This window comes from Saccoglossus kowalevskii, chromosome 10 (genome assembly GCF_978046115.1).
Source record: "Saccoglossus kowalevskii chromosome 10, keSacKowa6.1, whole genome shotgun sequence".
Lineage (NCBI taxonomy): Eukaryota > Metazoa > Hemichordata > Enteropneusta > Harrimaniidae > Saccoglossus > Saccoglossus kowalevskii.
Genome location: NC_140650.1, coordinates 4814207 through 4832953, shown reverse-complemented (window position 1 = coordinate 4832953; position 18747 = coordinate 4814207). Strand labels below are relative to the sequence as shown.

Genomic DNA, 18747 nt, shown 5'->3' with positions numbered 1-18747 from the left:
ACAATTATGGATTGGCTGATGCATTGGTACTGAAAGCAAGTGTAATATTAATGTTATGCAATGTATTTACGTAACATTTCCTAGTACATGTGTGGGGTGTTACAATTATGGATTGACTGATGCATTGGTACAGAAAGCAAGTGTAATATTAATGTTATGCAATGTATTTACGTAACATTTCCTAGTACATGTGTGGGTGTTACAATTATCGATTGGCTGATGCATTGGTACTGAAAGCAAGTGTAATATTAATGTTATGCAATGTATTTACGTAACAATTCCTAATACATGTGTGGGGTGTTACAGTTATGGACTGTCTGATGCATTGGTACAGAAAGCAAGCGTAATATTAATGTTATGCAATGTATTTACGTAACATTTCCTAGTACATGTGTGGGTGTTACAATTATGGATTGACTGATGCATTGGTACAGAAAGCAAGTGTAATATTAATGTTATGCAATGTATTTACGTAACATTTCCTAGTACATGTGTGGGTGTTACAATTATGGATTGGCTGATGCATTGGTACAGAAAGCAATTGCAATATTAATGTTATGCAATGTATTTACGTAACATTTCCTAGTACATGTGTGGGTGTTACAATTATGGATTGACTGATGCATTGGTACAGAAAGCAAGCGTAATATTAATGTTATGTAATGTATTTACGTAACATTTCCTAGTACATGTGTGGGTGTTACAATTATGGATTGACTGATGCATTGGTACAGAAAGCAAGTGTATTATCAAGGTTATGCAATGTATTTACGTAACATTTCCTAGTACATGTGTGGGTGTTACAATTATGGATTGACTGATGCATTGGTACAGGAAGCAAGTGTAATATCAATGTTATACAATGTATTTACGTAACATTTCCAAGTACATGTGTTAGGTGTTACAATTTTTGGATTGGCTGATGCATTGGTACAGAAAGCAAGTGTAATATTAATGTTATGCAATGTATTTACGTAACATTTGCTAGTACATGTGTGGGTGTTACAATTATGGATTGGCTGATGCATTGGTACTGAAAGCAAGTGTAATATTAATGTTATGCAATGTATTTACGTAACATTTCCTAGTACATGTGTGTGGTGTTACAATTATGGATTGACTGATGCAATGGTACAGAAAGCCAGTGCAATATAAAGGTTATGCAATGTATTTACGTAACATTTCCTAGTACATGTGTGGGTGTTACAATTATGGATTGACTGATGCATTGGTACAGAAAGCAAGTGCAATATCACTGTTATGCAATGTATTTACGTAACATTTTCTAGTACATGTGTGCGGTGTTACAATTATGGATTTACTGATGCATTGGTACAGAAAGCAAGTACAATATTAATGTTATGCAATGTATTTACGTAACATTTGCTAGTACATGTGTGGGTGTTACAATTATGGATTGGCTGATGCATTGGTACTGAAAGCAAGTGTAATATTAATGTTATGCAATGTATTTACGTAACATTTCCTAGTACATGTGTGGGGTGTTACAATTATGGATTGACTGATGCATTGGTACAGAAAGCAAGTGTAATATTAATGATATGCAATGTATTTACGTAACATTTCCTAGTACATGTATGGGTGTTACAATTATCGATTGGCTGATGCATTGGTACTGAAAGCAAGTGTAATATTAATGTTATGCAATGTATTTACGTAACAATTCCTAATACATGTGTGGGGTGTTACAGTTATGGACTGTCTGATACATTGGTACAGAAAGCAAGCGTAATATTAATGTTATGCAATGTATTTACGTAACATTTCCTAGTACATGTGTGGGTGTTACAATTATGGATTGACTGATGCATTGGTACAGAAAGCAAGTGTAATATTAATGTTATGCAATGTATTTACGTAACATTTCCTAGTACATGTGTGGGTGTTACAATTATGGATTGGCTGATGCATTGGTACAGAAAGCAATTGCAATATTAATGTTATGCAATGTATTTACGTAACATTTCCTAGTACATGTGTGGGTGTTACAATTATGGATTGACTGATGCATTGGTACAGAAAGCAAGCGTAATATTAATGTTATGTAATGTATTTACGTAACATTTCCTAGTACATGTGTGGGTGTTACAATTATGGATTGACTGATGCATTGGTACAGAAAGCAAGTGTATTATCAAGGTTATGCAATGTATTTACGTAACATTTCCTAGTACATGTGTGGGTGTTACAATTATGGATTGACTGATGCATTGGTACAGGAAGCAAGTGTAATATCAATGTTATGCAATGTATTTACGTAACATTTCCTAGTACATGTGTGGGGTGTTACAATTATGGATTGACTGATGCAATGGTACAGAAAGCCAGTGCAATATAAAAGTTATGCAATGTATTTACGTAACATTTCCTAGTACATGTGTGGGTGTTACAATTATGGATTGACTGATGCATTGGTACAGAAAGCAAGTGCAATATCACTGTTATGCAATGTATTTACGTAACATTTTCTAGTACATGTGTGCGGTGTTACAATTATGGATTTACTGATGCATTGGTACAGACAGCAAGTGCAATATTAATGTTATGCAATGTATTTACGTAGCATTCCCTAGTACATGTGTGGGGTGTTACAATTATGGATTGACTGATGCATTGGTACAGACAGCAAGTGCAATATTAATGTTATGCAATGTATTTACGTAACGTTTGCTAGTACATGTGTGGGTGTTACAATTATGGATTGACTGATGCATTGGTACAGAAAGCAAGTGTATTATCAAGGTTATGCAATGTATTTACGTAACATTTCCTAGTACATGTGTGGGTGTTACAATTATGGATTGACTGATGCATTGGTACAGAAAGCAAGTGTAATATCAATGTTATGCAATGTATTTACGTAACATTTCCTAGTACATGTGTGGGGTGTTACAATAATGGATTGACCGATCCATTGGTACAGAAAGCAAGTGCAATATCAAGGTTATGTAATGTATTTACGTAACATTTCCTAGTACATGTGTGGGTGTTACAATTATGGATTGACTGATGCATTGGTACAGAAAGCAAGTGTAATATCAATGTTATGCAATGTATTTACGTAACATTTCCTAGTACATGTGTGGGGTGTTACAATAATGGATTGACCGATCCATTGGTACAGAAAGCAAGTGTAATATCAATGTTATGCAATGTTTTTACGTGACATTTCCTAGTACATGTGTGCGGTGTTACAATTATGGATTGACTGATGCATTGGTACAGAAAGCAAGTGTAGTATTAATGTTATGCAATGTATTTACGTAACATTTCCTAGTACATGTGTGGGGTGTTACAGTTATGGATTGTCTGATGCATTGGTACAGAAAGCAAGTGCAATATCAAGGTCATGCAATGTATTTACGTGACATTTCCTAGTACATGTGTGGGTGTTACAATTATGGATTGACTGATGCATTGGTACAGAAAGCAAGTGTAATATCAATGTTATGCAATGTATTTACGTAACATTTCCTAGTACATGTGTGGGGTGTTACAATAATGGATTGACCGATCCATTGGTACAGAAAGCAAGTGTAATATCAATGTTATGCAATGTATTTACGTAACATTTCCTAGTACATGTGTGGGGTGTTACAGTTATGGATTGTCTGATGCATTGGTACAGAAAGCAAGTGCAATATCAAGGTCATGCAATGTATTTACGTGACATTTCCTAGTACATGTGTGGGTGTTACAATTATGGATTGACTGATGCATTGGTACAGAAAGCAAGTGTATTATCAAGGTTATGCAATGTATTTACGTAACATTTCCAAGTACATGTGTAAGGTGTTACAATTATGGATTGGCTGATGCATTGGTACAGAAAGCATGTGTAATATTAATGTTATGAAATGTATTTACGTAACATTTGCTAGTACATGTGTGGGTGTTACAATTATGGATTGGCTGATGCATTGGTACTGAAAGCAAGTGTAATATTAATGTCATGCAATGTATTTACGTAACATTCCTAGTACATGTGTGGGGTGTTACAATTATGGATTGACTGATGCATTGGTACAGAAAGTAAGTGCAATATCAAGGTTATGCAATGTATTTACGTAACATTTCCTAGTACATGTGTGGGTGTTACAATTATGGATTGACTGATGCATTGGTACAGAAAGCAAGTGCAATATCACTGTCATGCAATGTATTTACGTAACATTTTCTAGTACATGTGTGCGGTGTTACAATTATGGATTTACTGATGCATTGGTACAGACAGCAAGTGCAATATTAATGTTATGCAATGTATTTACGTGACATTTCCTAGTACATGTGTGGGGTGTTACAATTATAGATTGACTGATGCATTGGTACAGACAGCAAGTGCAATATTAATGTTATGCAATGTATTTACGTATCATTTCCTAGTACATGGATGGGTGTTACAATTATAGATTGACTGATGCATTGGTACAGAAAGCAAGTGTAATATCAATGTTATGCAATGTATTTACGTAGCATTCCCTAGTACATGTGTGGGGTGTTACAATTATAGATTGGCTGATGCATTGGTACAGACAGCAAGTGCAATATTAATGTTATGCAATGTATTTACGTATCATTTCCTAGTACATGTATGGGTGTTAAAATTATGGATTGACTGATGCATTGGTACAGAAAGCAAATGTAATATCAGTGTTATGCAATGTATTTACGTATCATTTCCTAGTACATGTGTGGGGTGTTACAATTATGGATTGACTGATGCATTGGTACAGACAGCAAGTGCAATATTAATGTTATGCAATGTATTTACGTATCGTTTCCTAGTACATGTATGGGTGTTACAATTATGGATTGACTGATGCATTGGTACAGAAAGCAAGTGTAATATCAGTGTTATGCAATGTATTTACGTATCATTTCCTAGTACATGTATGGGTGTTACAATTATGGATTAACTGATGCATTGGTACAGACAGCAAGTGCAATATCACTGTTATGCAATGTATTCACGTGACATTTCCTAGTACATGTGTGGGTGTTAAAATTATGGATTGACTGATGCATTGGTACAGAAAGCAAATGTAATATCAATGTTATGCATTGTATTTACGTAACATCTCCTAGTACATGTGTGCGGTGTTACAATTATGGATTGGCTGATGCATTGGTACAGAAAGCAAGTGTAATATAAATGTTATGCAATGTATTTACGTAACATTTCCTAGTACATGTGTGGGGTGTTACAATTATGGATTGACTGATGCATTGGTACAGAAAACAAGTGCAATATCAATGTTATGCAATGTATTTACGTAACATTTCCTAGTACATGTGTGGGGTGTTACAATTATGGATTGACTGATGCATTGGTACAGAAAGCAAATGTAATATCAATGTTATGCAATGTATTTACGTAACATTTCCTAATACATGTGCGGTTTAAAATTATGGATTGACTGATGCATTGGTACAGAAAGCAAGTACAATATTAATGTTATGCAATGTATTTACGTAACATTTGCTAGTACATGTGTGGGTGTTACAATTATGGATTGGCTGATGCATTGGTACTGAAAGCAAGTGTAATATTAATGTTATGCAATGTATTTACGTAACATTTCCTAGTACATGTGTGGTGTGTTACAATTATGGATTGACTGATGCATTGGTACAGAAAGCAAGTGTAATATTAATGTTATGCAATGTATTTACGTAACATTTCCTAGTACATGTGTGGGGTGTTACAATTATGGATTGACCGATCCATTGGTACAGAAAGCAAGTGCAAGGTATCAAGGTTATGCAATGTATTGACGTAACATTTCCTAGTACATGTGTGGGTGTTACAATTATGGATTGACTGATGCACTGGTACAGAAAACAAGTGTAATATTAATGTTATGCAATGTATTTACGTAAAATTTGCTAGTACATGTGTGGGGTGTTACAATTATGGATTGACTGATGCAATGGTACAGAAAGCCAGTGCAATATAAAGGTTATGCAATGTATTTACGTAACATTTCCTAGTACATGTGTGGGTGTTACAATTATGGATTGACTGATGCATTGGTACAGAAAGCAAGTGCAATATCACTGTTATGCAATGTATTTACGTAACATTTTCTAGTACATGTGTGCGGTGTTACAATTATGGATTTACTGATGCATTTGTACAGACAGCAAGTGCAATATTAATGTTATGCAATGTATTTACGTAGCATTCCCTAGTACATGTGTGGGGTGTTACAATTATGGATTGACTGATGCATTGGTACAGACAGCAAGTGCAATATTAATGTTATGCAATGTATTTACGTAACGTTTGCTAGTACATGTGTGGGTGTTACAATTATGGATTGACTGATGCATTGGTACAGAAAGCAAGTATATTATCAAGGTTATGCAATGTATTTACGTAACATTTCCTAGTACATGTGTGGGTGTTACAATTATGGATTGACTGATGCATTGGTACAGAAAGCAAGTGTAATATCAATGTTATGCAATGTATTTACGTAACATTTCCTAGTACATGTGTGGGGTGTTACAATAATGGATTGACCGATCCATTGGTACAGAAAGCAAGTGCAATATCAAGGTTATGCAATGTATTTACGTAACATTTCCTAGTACATGTGTGGGTGTTACAATTATGGATTGACTGATGCATTGGTACAGAAAGCAAGTGTAATATTAATGTTATGCAATGTATTTACGTAACATTTGCTAGTACATGTGTTGGGTGTTACAATTATGGATTGACGAATGCATTGGTACAGAAAGCAAGTGTAATATCAATGTTATGCAATGTTTTTACGTGACATTTCCTAGTACATGTGTGCGGTGTTACAATTATGGATTGACTGATGCATTGGTACAGAAAGCAAGTGTAGTATTAATGTTATGCAATGTATTTACGTAACATTTCCTAGTACATGTGTGGGGTGTTACAGTTATGGATTGTCTGATGCATTGGTACAGAAAGCAAGTGCAATATCAAGGTCATGCAATGTATTTACGTGACATTTCCTAGTACATGTGTGGGTGTTACAATTATGGATTGACTGATGCATTGGTACAGAAAGCAAGTGTATTATCAAGGTTATGCAATGTATTTACGTAACATTTCCTAGTACATGTGTGGGTGTTACAATTATGGATTGACTGATGCATTGGTACAGAAAGCAAGTGTAATATCAATGTTATACAATGTATTTACGTAACATTTCCAAGTACATGTGTAAGGTGTTACAATTATGGATTGGCTGATGCATTGGTATAGAAAGCATGTGTAATATTAATGTTATGAAATGTATTTACGTAACATTTGCTAGTACATGTGTGGGTGTTACAATTATGGATTGGCTGATGCATTGGTACTGAAAGCAAGTGTAATATTAATGTCATGCAATGTATTTACGTAACATTTCCTAGTACATGTGTGGGGTGTTACAATTATGGATTGACTGATGCATTGGTACAGAAAGTAAGTGCAATATCAAGGTTATGCAATGTATTTACGTAACATTTCCTAGTACATGTGTGGGTGTTACAATTATGGATTGACTGATGCATTGGTACAGAAAGCAAGTGCAATATCACTGTCATGCAATGTATTTACGTAACATTTTCTAGTACATGTGTGCGGTGTTACAATTATGGATCTACTGATGCATTGGTACAGACAGCAAGTGCAATATTAATGTTATGCAATGTATTTTCGTGACATTTCCTAGTACATGTGTGGGGTGTTACAATTATAGATTGACTGATGCATTGGTACAGACAGCAAGTGCAATATTAATGTTATGCAATGTATTTACGTATCATTTCCTAGTACATGGATGGGTGTTACAATTATAGATTGACTGATGCATTGGTACAGAAAGCAAGTGTAATATCAATGTTATGCAATGTATTTACGTAGCATTCCCTAGTACATGTGTGGGGTGTTACAATTATAGATTGGCTGATGCATTGGTACAGACAGCAAGTGCAATATTAATGTTATGCAATGTATTTACGTATCATTTCCTAGTACATGTATGGGTGTTAAAATTATGGATTGACTGATGCATTGGTAGAGAAAGCAAATGTAATATCAGTGTTATGCAATGTATTTACGTATCATTTCCTAGTACATGTGTGGGGTGTTACAATTATGGATTGACTGATGCATAGGTACAGACAGCAAGTGCAATATTAATGTTATGCAATGTATTTACGTATCGTTTCCTAGTACATGTATGGGTGTTACAATTATGGATTGACTGATGCATTGGTACAGAAAGCAAGTGTAATATCAGTGTTATGCAATGTATTTACGTATCATTTCCTAGTACATGTATGGGTGTTACAATTATGGATTAACTGATGCATTGGTACAGACAGCAAGTGCAATATCACTGTTATGCAATGTATTCACGTGACATTTCCTAGTACATGTGTGGGTGTTAAAATTATGGATTGACTGATGCATTGGTACAGAAAGCAAATGTAATATCAATGTTATGCATTGTATTTACGTAACATCTCCTAGTACATGTGTGCGGTGTTACAATTATGGATTGGCTGATGCATTGGTACAGAAAGCAAGTGTAATATAAATGTTATGCAATGTATTTACGTAACATTTCCTAGTACATGTGTGGGGTGTTACAATTATGGATTGACTGATGCATTGGTACAGAAAACAAGTGCAATATCAATGTTATGCAATGTATTTACGTAACATTTGCTAGTACATGTGTGGGGTGTTACAATTATGGATTGACTGATGCATTGGTACAGAAAGCAAATGTAATATCAATGTTATGCAATGTATTTACGTAACATTTCCTAATACATGTGCGGTTTAAAATTATGGATTGACTGATGCATTGGTACAGAAAGCAAGTACAATATTAATGTTATGCAATGTATTTACGTAACATTTGCTAGTACATGTGTGGGTGTTACAATTATGGATTGGCTGATGCATTGGTACTGAAAGCAAGTGTAATATTAATGTTATGCAATGTATTTACGTAACATTTCCTAGTACATGTGTGGTGTGTTACAATTATGGATTGACTGATGCATTGGTACAGAAAGCAAGTGTAATATTAATGTTATGCAATGTATTTACGTAACATTTCCTAGTACATGTGTGGGGTGTTACAATTATGGATTGACCGATTCATTGGTACAGAAAGCAAGTGCAAGGTATCAAGGTTATGCAATGTATTGACGTAACATTTCCTAGTACATGTGTGGGTGTTACAATTATGGATTGACTGATGCACTGGTACAGAAAACAAGTGTAATATTAATGTTATGCAATGTATTTACGTAAAATTTGCTAGTACATGTGTGGGTGTTACAATTATGGATTGGCTGATGCATTGGTACTGAAAGCAAGTGTAATATTAATTTTATGCAATGCATTTACGTAACATGTCCTAGTACATGTGTGGGGTGTTACAATTATGGATTGACTGATGCATTGGTACAGAAAGCAAGTGCAATATCTAGGTTATGCAATGTATTTACGTAACATTTCCTAGTACATGTGTGGGGTGTTACAATTATGGATTGACTGATGCATTGTTACAGAAAGCAAATGTAATATCAATGTTATGCAATGTATTTACGTAACATTTCCTAATACATGTGCGGTTTAAAATTATGGATTGACTGATGCATTGGTACAGAAAGCAAGTGTAATATCATTGTTATGCAATGTATTTAAGTATCATGTCCTAGTACATATATGGGTGTTACAATTATGGATTGACTGATGCATTGGTACAGAAAGCAAGTACAATATTAATGTTATGCAATGTATTTACGTAACATTTGCTAGTACATGTGTGGGTGTTACAATTATGGATTGGCTGATGCATTGGTACTGAAAGCAAGTGTAATATTAATGTTATGCAATGTATTTACGTAACATTTCCTAGTACATGTGTGGGGTGTTACAATTATGGATTGACTGATGCATTGGTACAGAAAGCAAGTGTAATATTAATGTTATGCAATGTATTTACGTAACATTTCCTAGTACATGTGTGGGTGTTACAATTATGGATTGGCTGATGCATTGGTACTGAAAGCAAGTGTAATATTAATGTTATGCAATGTATTTACGTAACATTTCCTAGTACATGTGTAGGGTGTTACAATTATGGATTGACTGATGCATTGGTACAGAAAGCAAGTGTAATATTAATGTTATGCAATGTATTTACGTAACATTTCCTAGTACATGTGTGGGTGTTACAATTATGGATTGGATGATGCATTGGTACTGAAAGCAAGTGTAATATTAATGTTATGCAATGTATTTACGTAACATTTCCTAGTACATGTGTGGCGTGTTACAATTATGGATTGACTGATGCATTGGTACAGAAAGCAAGTGTAATATCAAGGTTATGCAATGTATTTACGTAACATTTCCTAGTACATGTGCGGTTTAAAATTATGGATTGACTGATGCATTGGTACAGAAAGCAAGTACAATATTAATGTTATGCAATGTATTTACGTAACATTTGCTAGTACATGTGTGGGTGTTACAATTATGGATTGGCTGATGCATTGGTACTGAAAGCAAGTGTAATATTAATGTTATGCAATGTATTTACGTAACATTTCCTAGTACATGTGTGGTGTGTTACAATTATGGATTGACTGATGCATTGGTATAGAAAGCAAGTGTAATATTAATGTTATGCAATGTATTTACGTAACATTTCCTAGTACATGTGTGGGGTGTTACAATTATGGATTGACCGATTCATTGGTACAGAAAGCAAGTGCAAGGTATCAAGGTTATGCAATGTATTGACGTAACATTTCCTAGTACATGTGTGGGTGTTACAATTATGGATTGACTGATGCACTGGTACAGAAAACAAGTGTAATATTAATGTTATGCAATGTATTTACGTAAAATTTGCTAGTACATGTGTGGGTGTTACAATTATGGATTGGCTGATGCATTGGTACTGAAAGCAAGTGTAATATTAATTTTATGCAATGCATTTACGTAACATGTCCTAGTACATGTGTGGGGTGTTACAATTATGGATTGACTGATGCATTGGTACAGAAAGCAAGTGCAATATCTAGGTTATGCAATGTATTTACGTAACATTTCCTAGTACATGTGTGGGGTGTTACAATTATGGATTGACTGATGCATTGTTACAGAAAGCAAATGTAATATCAATGTTATGCAATGTATTTACGTAACATTTCCTAATACATGTGCGGTTTAAAATTATGGATTGACTGATGCATTGGTACAGAAAGCAAGTGTAATATCATTGTTATGCAATGTATTTAAGTATCATGTCCTAGTACATATATGGGTGTTACAATTATGGATTGACTGATGCATTGGTACAGAAAGCAAGTACAATATTAATGTTATGCAATGTATTTACGTAACATTTGCTAGTACATGTGTGGGTGTTACAATTATGGATTGGCTGATGCATTGGTACTGAAAGCAAGTGTAATATTAATGTTATGCAATGTATTTACGTAACATTTCCTAGTACATGTGTGGGGTGTTACAATTATGGATTGACTGATGCATTGGTACAGAAAGCAAGTGTAATATTAATGTTATGCAATGTATTTACGTAACATTTCCTAGTACATGTGTGGGTGTTACAATTATGGATTGGCTGATGCATTGGTACTGAAAGCAAGTGTAATATTAATGTTATGCAATGTATTTACGTAACATTTCCTAGTACATGTGTAGGGTGTTACAATTATGGATTGACTGATGCATTGGTACAGAAAGCAAGTGTAATATTAATGTTATGCAATGTATTTACGTAACATTTCCTAGTACATGTGTGGGTGTTACAATTATGGATTGGCTGATGCATTGGTACTGAAAGCAAGTGTAATATTAATGTTATGCAATGTATTTACGTAACATTTCCTAGTACATGTGTGGCGTGTTACAATTATGGATTGACTGATGCATTGGTACAGAAAGCAAGTGTAATATCAAGGTTATGCAATGTATTTACGTAACATTTCCTAGTACATGTGTGGGTGTTACAATTATGGATTGACTGATGCATTGGTACAGAAAGCAAGTGCAATATCAAGGTTATGCAATGTATTTACGTAACATGTCCTAGTACATGTGTGGGTGTTACAATTATGGATTGACTGATGCATTGGTACAGACAGCAAGTGCAATATTAATGTTATGCAATGTATTTACGTAGCATTCCCTAGTACATGTGTGGGGTGTTACAATTATGGATTGACTGATGCATTGGTACAGACAGCAAGTGCAATATTAATGGTATGCAATGTATTTACGTAACATTTGCTAGTACATGTGTGGGGTGTTACAATTATGGATTGACTGATACATTGGTACAGAAAGCAAATGTAATATCAATGTTATGCAATGTATTTACGTAACATTTCCTAATACATGTGCGGTTTAAAATTATGGATTGACTGATGCATTGGTACAGAAAGCAAGTACAATATTAATGTTATGCAATGTATTTACGTATCATTTCCTAGTACATGTATGGGTGTTACAGTTATGGATTGACTGATGGATTGGTACAGAAAGCAAGTGTAATATTAATGTTATGCAATGTATTTACGTAACATTTCTTAGTACATGTGTGGGGTGTTACAATTATGGATTGACCGATGCATTTTTACAGAAAGCAAGTGTAATATCAATGTTATGCAATGTATCTACTTATCATTTCCTAGTACATGTGTGGGGTGTTACAATTATGGATTGACTGATGCATTGGTACAGACAGCAAGTGCAATATTAATGTTATGCAATGTATTTACGTATCATTTCCTAGTACATGTATGGGTGTTACAGTTATGGATTGACTGATGGATTGGTACAGAAAGCAAGTGTAATATTAATGTTATGCAATGTATTTATGTAACATTTCTTAGTACATGTGTGGGGTGTTACAATTATGGATTGACCGATGCATTGGTACAGAAAGCAAGTGTAATATCAGTGTTATGCAATGTATTTATGTAACCTTTCCTAGTACATGTATGGGTGTTACAATTATGGATTGACTGATGCATTGGTACAGAAAGCAAGTGCAATATTAGGGTTATGAAATGTATTTACGTAACATTTCCTAGTACATGTGTGGGGTGTTACAATTATGGATTGACTGATGCATTGGTACAGAAAGCAAGTGCAATATTAATGTTATGCAATGTACTTACGTAACATTTCCTAGTACATGTGTGGGTGTTACAATTATGGATTGACTGATGCATTGGTACAGAAAGCAAGTGCAATATCAAGGTTATGCAATGTATTTACGTTACATTTCCTAGTACATGTGCGGTTTAAAATTATGGATTGATTGATGCATTGGTACAGAAAGCAAGTGTAATATCAGTGTTATGCAATGTATTTACGTATCATTTCCTAGTACATGCGTGGGTGTTACAATTATGGATTGACTGATGCATTGGTACAGAAAGCAAGTGTAATATCAATGTTATGCAATGTATTTACGTAACATTTCCTAGTACATGTGTGGGTGTTACAATTATGGATTGACTGATGCATTGGTGCAGAAAGCAAGTGCAATATCAAGGTTATGAAATGTATTAACGTAACATTTCCTAGTACATGTGTGGGTGTTACAATTATGGATTGACTTTATGGATTGCATTGGTACAGAAAGGAAAGCAAGTGCAATATCAAGGTTATGCAATGTATTTACGTTACATTTCCTAGTACATTTGCGGTTTAAAATTATGGATTGACTGACGCATTAATAGAAAGCAAGTGTAATATCAATGTTATGCAATGTATTTACGTAACATTTCCTAGTACATGTGTGGGTGTTACAATTATGGATTGACTGATGCATTGGTAGAGAAAACAAGTGTAATATCAATGTTATGCAATGTATTTACGTAACATTTCCTAGTACATGTGTGGGTGTTACAATTATGGATTGACTGATGAATTGGTACAGAAAGCAAGTGCAATATCAAGGTTATGAAATGTATTTACGTAACATTTGCTAGTACATGTGTGGGGTGTTACAATTATGGATTGACTGATGCATTGGTACAGAAAGCAAGTGCAATATCAATGTTATGCAATGTATTTACGTTACATTTCCTAGTACATGTGCGGTTTAAAATTATGGATTGATTGATGCATTGGTACAGAAAGCAAGTGTAATATCAGTGTTATGCAATGTATTTACGTATCATTTCCTAGTACATGCGTGGGTGTTACAATTATGGATTGACTGATGCATTGGTACAGAAAGCAAGTGTAATATCTTGTTATGCAATGTATTTACGTAACATTTCCTAGTACATGTGTGGGTGTTACAATTATGGATTGACTGATGCATTGGTGCAGAAAGCAAGTGCAATATCAAGGTTATGAAATGTATTAACGTAACATTTTCTAGTACATGTGTGGGTGTTACAATTATGGATTGACTTTATGGATTGCATTGGTACAGAAAGGAAAGCAAGTGCAATATCAAGGTTATGCAATGTATTTACGTTACATTTCCTAGTACATTTGCGGTTTAAAATTATGGATTGACTGACGCATTAATAGAAAGCAAGTGTAATATCAATGTTATGCAATGTATTTACGTAACATTTCCTAGTATATGTGTGGGTGTTACAATTATGGATTGACTGATGCATTGGTAGAGAAAACAAGTGCAATATCAATGTTATGCAATGTATTTACGTAACATTTGCTAGTACATGTGTGGGGTGTTACAATTATGGATTAACTGATGCATTGGTACAGAAAGCAAGTGCAATATCAATGTTATGCAATGTATTTACGTAACATTTCCTAGCACATGTGTGGGGTGTTACAATTATGGATTGACTGATGCATTGGTACAGAAAGCAAGTGCAATATTAATGTTACATTTCCTAGTACATGTGCGGTTTAAAATTATGGATTGATTGATGCATTGGTACAGAAAGCAAGTGTAATATCAGTGTTATGCAATGTATTTACGTATCATTTCCTAGTACATGTGTGGGTGTTACAATTATGGATTGACTGATGCATTGGTACAGAATGCAAGTGTAATATCAATGTTATGCAATGTATTTACGTAACATTTCCTAGTACATGTGTGGGGTGTTACAATTATGGATTGACTGATGCATTGGTGCAGAAAGCAAGTGCAATATCAAGGTTATGAAATGTATTAACGTAACATTTCCTAGTACATGTGTGGATGTTACAATTATGGATAGACTGATGCATTGGTACAGAAAGAAAGTGCAATATCAAGGTTATGCAATGTATTTACGTTACATTTCCTAGTACATGTGCGGTTTAAAATTATGGATTGACTGATGCATTGGTATAGAAAGCAAGTGTAATATCAATGTTATGCAATGTATTTACGTAACATTTCCTAGTACATGTGTGGGTGTTACAATTATGGATTGACTGATGCATTGGTAGAGAAAACAAGTGCAATATCAATGTTATGCAATGTATTTACGTAACATTTGCTAGTACATGTGTGGGGTGTTACAATTATGGATTGACTGATGCATTGGTACAGAAAGCAAGTGCAATATCAATGTTATGCAATGTATTTACGTAACATTTCCTAGTACATGTGTGAGCTGTTACAATTATGGATTGACTGATGCATTGGTACAGAAAGCAAGTGCAATATCAATGTTATGCAATGTATTTACGTAACATTTCCTAGCACATGTGTGGGGTGTTACAATTATGGATTGACTGATGCATTGGTACAGAAAGCAAGTGCAATATTAATGTTACATTTCCTAGTACATGTGCGGTTTAAAATTATGGATTGATTGATGCATTGGTACAGAAAGCAAGTGTAATATCAGTGTTATGCAATGTATTTACGTATCATTTCCTAGTACATGTGTGGGTGTTACAATTATGGATTGACTGATGCATTGGTACAGAAAGCAAGTGTAATATCAATGTTATGCAATGTATTTACGTAACATTTCCTAGTACATGTGTGGGGTGTTACAATTATGGATTGACTGATGCATTGGTGCAGAAAGCAAGTGCAATATCAAGGTTATGAAATGTATTAACGTAACATTTCCTAGTACATGTGTGGGTGTTACAATTATGGATAGACTGATGCATTGGTACAGAAAGAAAGTGCAATATCAAGGTTATGCAATGTATTTACGTTACATTTCCTAGTACATGTGCGGTTTAAAATTATGGATTGACTGATGCATTGGTATAGAAAGCAAGTGTAATATCAATGTTATGCAATGTATTTACGTAACATTTCCTAGTACATGTGTGGGTGTTACAATTATGGATTGACTGATGCATTGGTAGAGAAAACAAGTGCAATATCAATGTTATGCAATGTATTTACGTAACATTTCCTAGTACATGTGTGGGTGTTACAATTATGGATTGACTGATGCATTGGTACAGAAAGCAAGTGCAATATCAAGGTTATGCAATGTATTTACGTAACATTTCCTAGTACATGTGTGGGTGTTACAGTTATGGATTGACTGATGCATTGGTACAGAAAGCAAGTGCAATATTAATGTTATGCAATGTATTCACGTAACATTTCCTAGTACATGTGTGGGTGTTACAATTATGGATTGACTGATGCATTGGCACAGAAAGCAAGTGTAATACATTGCATGTTTATAAATAACCAAATATACATTATTTACTACAGGGCTGCTACACCACTTGATACCTATGGATTCTTTTTACATAACGGAATGTTTGATCAAACTTTACGTGGACAATGTGACGAGGAACAGAAAAAATACTGGCTTCCGTTAGCGGAGAATTTGAAAATACTTGGAACATATGCACAGACAGAACTAGGACACGGTAATGTATATGTGACTTGTGTACATATTTGCCTCACGCTCGTGAATTTATTATATGAAAATCGCGTGATTTTACAACCGACATCTACCATGGCAACACGTTTCGTTTAATTCATTTCACGACCACCAGTCTCTAGTGAAAGACTAAGTTTCCAGAATAAAGCGAACGAGTATTGAGCGATGCGGTTATGCATGGCAGCTTACTGGCTGAAATAAACAATAATTCGATGATGTCACTTGTTTTAATGTTGTCAATTCAACTTGTAGTGTCTGATAAGAACGTGTTACAAAACGCTAATTTCAGCAAAAATTATGGTAATGATATACAGTTGCATTCTATGCAAATTAATCTGAAATATTAGATTGTTTTACTTCCGGGATTTAAGTAAATGTATGAATATAATTAACACTATAATATTACTAAATGAAAAAAAACGTATAATATTATTAGTAGTACAAACATATTCCATCACGTCTATTTTCGGTACATTATAGTCCACAGGTGAAATATGTGTAATATGTGTTTTATAACACTTACTGCGGGGCAAAATATTTACATACACCTTACTCTGATTGGTAGGCTATTGCCGAGAGACTTGGCAACATCCCATAATTATTCCTGTGTATATGATTAACTGATAACAAAACAAGCCGGTAGGCTGATTGGCGATATGCCCCGCTCAAAAAACAAACATGTTTTTGACTGTTGCCACGGCAGGACATTAATGTGAAGCTAACGTCGACTTTTAACTTAAACCGGCGCTCCATATACGGAGTTCGCAAAGAGCATTCAATCTCCCGAAGTCACTTTACTTTATTACCAAAGCCTCTTTTGCTATTATCGTTATTATACGCAAGTTGACCCTTTAACTTAGATTTCGATAAGATGACAAACTTTCTATTTCCGATCGTTTTGCGATTGTATTTCTTAAATTCTTTGATTGAACCATAGAAAGTACCGTATATACTGTCTGTGATTGCATTCAACAATGGCAACACTGACCCGGAATTTTCTTTATCAGATTTTACTACCCATCTAGGGTGAAAGGTAAAACAATTACAGAAATATTAAAAATTAGTTTCCGGTGAAAAGTTACCCCAACTTTGAGATCAAAATACTCGGTAATATAGAAAGATATCAAGAAAAACTATTAGTTACTTTGTGCCAAAACTCAGGCTGAGTTGTGTGAGCTATGCCCGACGTTTTAGTCCTACAATAATAGAAGATACATTTGGCGCGAAGCTACGGTAGGCCATGAATTTTTTCCAGATTTTACCACCCAATTAGAGTGACGGTGTAACCTGCCTATTAAGTTTGAGCGAAATCAGCCAAGCAAAAAAAAAACACAGAAGAATTAATACGTGAAGACACTGAAAATCACAAACACAGACAAAAGATATTTTAAGGACAATTCTAGCAGGAGACGCTGAGTTGTTCAAGTTACGGACATCGAGTTACGCAAACATCGATTTATAAAAATGACCACGCCCATACATTAGTTACAGAAAATGGAGTTACGACCAACATAAAACGTTAAGCAAAATAAAAAATCTATGTGGCGGTTAATCGTTAATTAAAGTTCGAGTTACTAAATGTTGGTGTTGTTTCTTAAAAGTGGACTTGGTTTCTAAAATATGGGCATGATCATTTTTGTAACTCGATGTTTTCGTAACCTCTAGATTGGATTAGTGTAATATTGGACTTAATTGTATTCTATATAACCATCTTCCTAATTTCCTGATTACCCGCCTTCAACGTATTCTATATAACCATCTTCCTAATTTCCTGATTACCCGCCTTCAACGTATTCAAAATTCCGCAGCTCGATTATTTACCCTTTCACGTAAACATGAGCACATAACCCC

The 18747-nt window shown here is 34.6% G+C and overlaps 1 protein-coding gene across 1 annotated transcript in view; it reads left to right on the top strand.

The window, feature by feature from the left end:
- Window positions 1–18747, top strand: part of LOC102807713 (peroxisomal acyl-coenzyme A oxidase 1-like) — a 184118-nt gene that overhangs the window by 61234 nt on the left and 104137 nt on the right. Inside the window, exon 4 of the mRNA XM_085504700.1 lies at window positions 16722–16882. Within this exon, the coding sequence (XP_085360826.1) occupies window positions 16722–16882 (161 nt within the window). The remainder of the gene's footprint in view (window positions 1–16721; window positions 16883–18747) is intronic.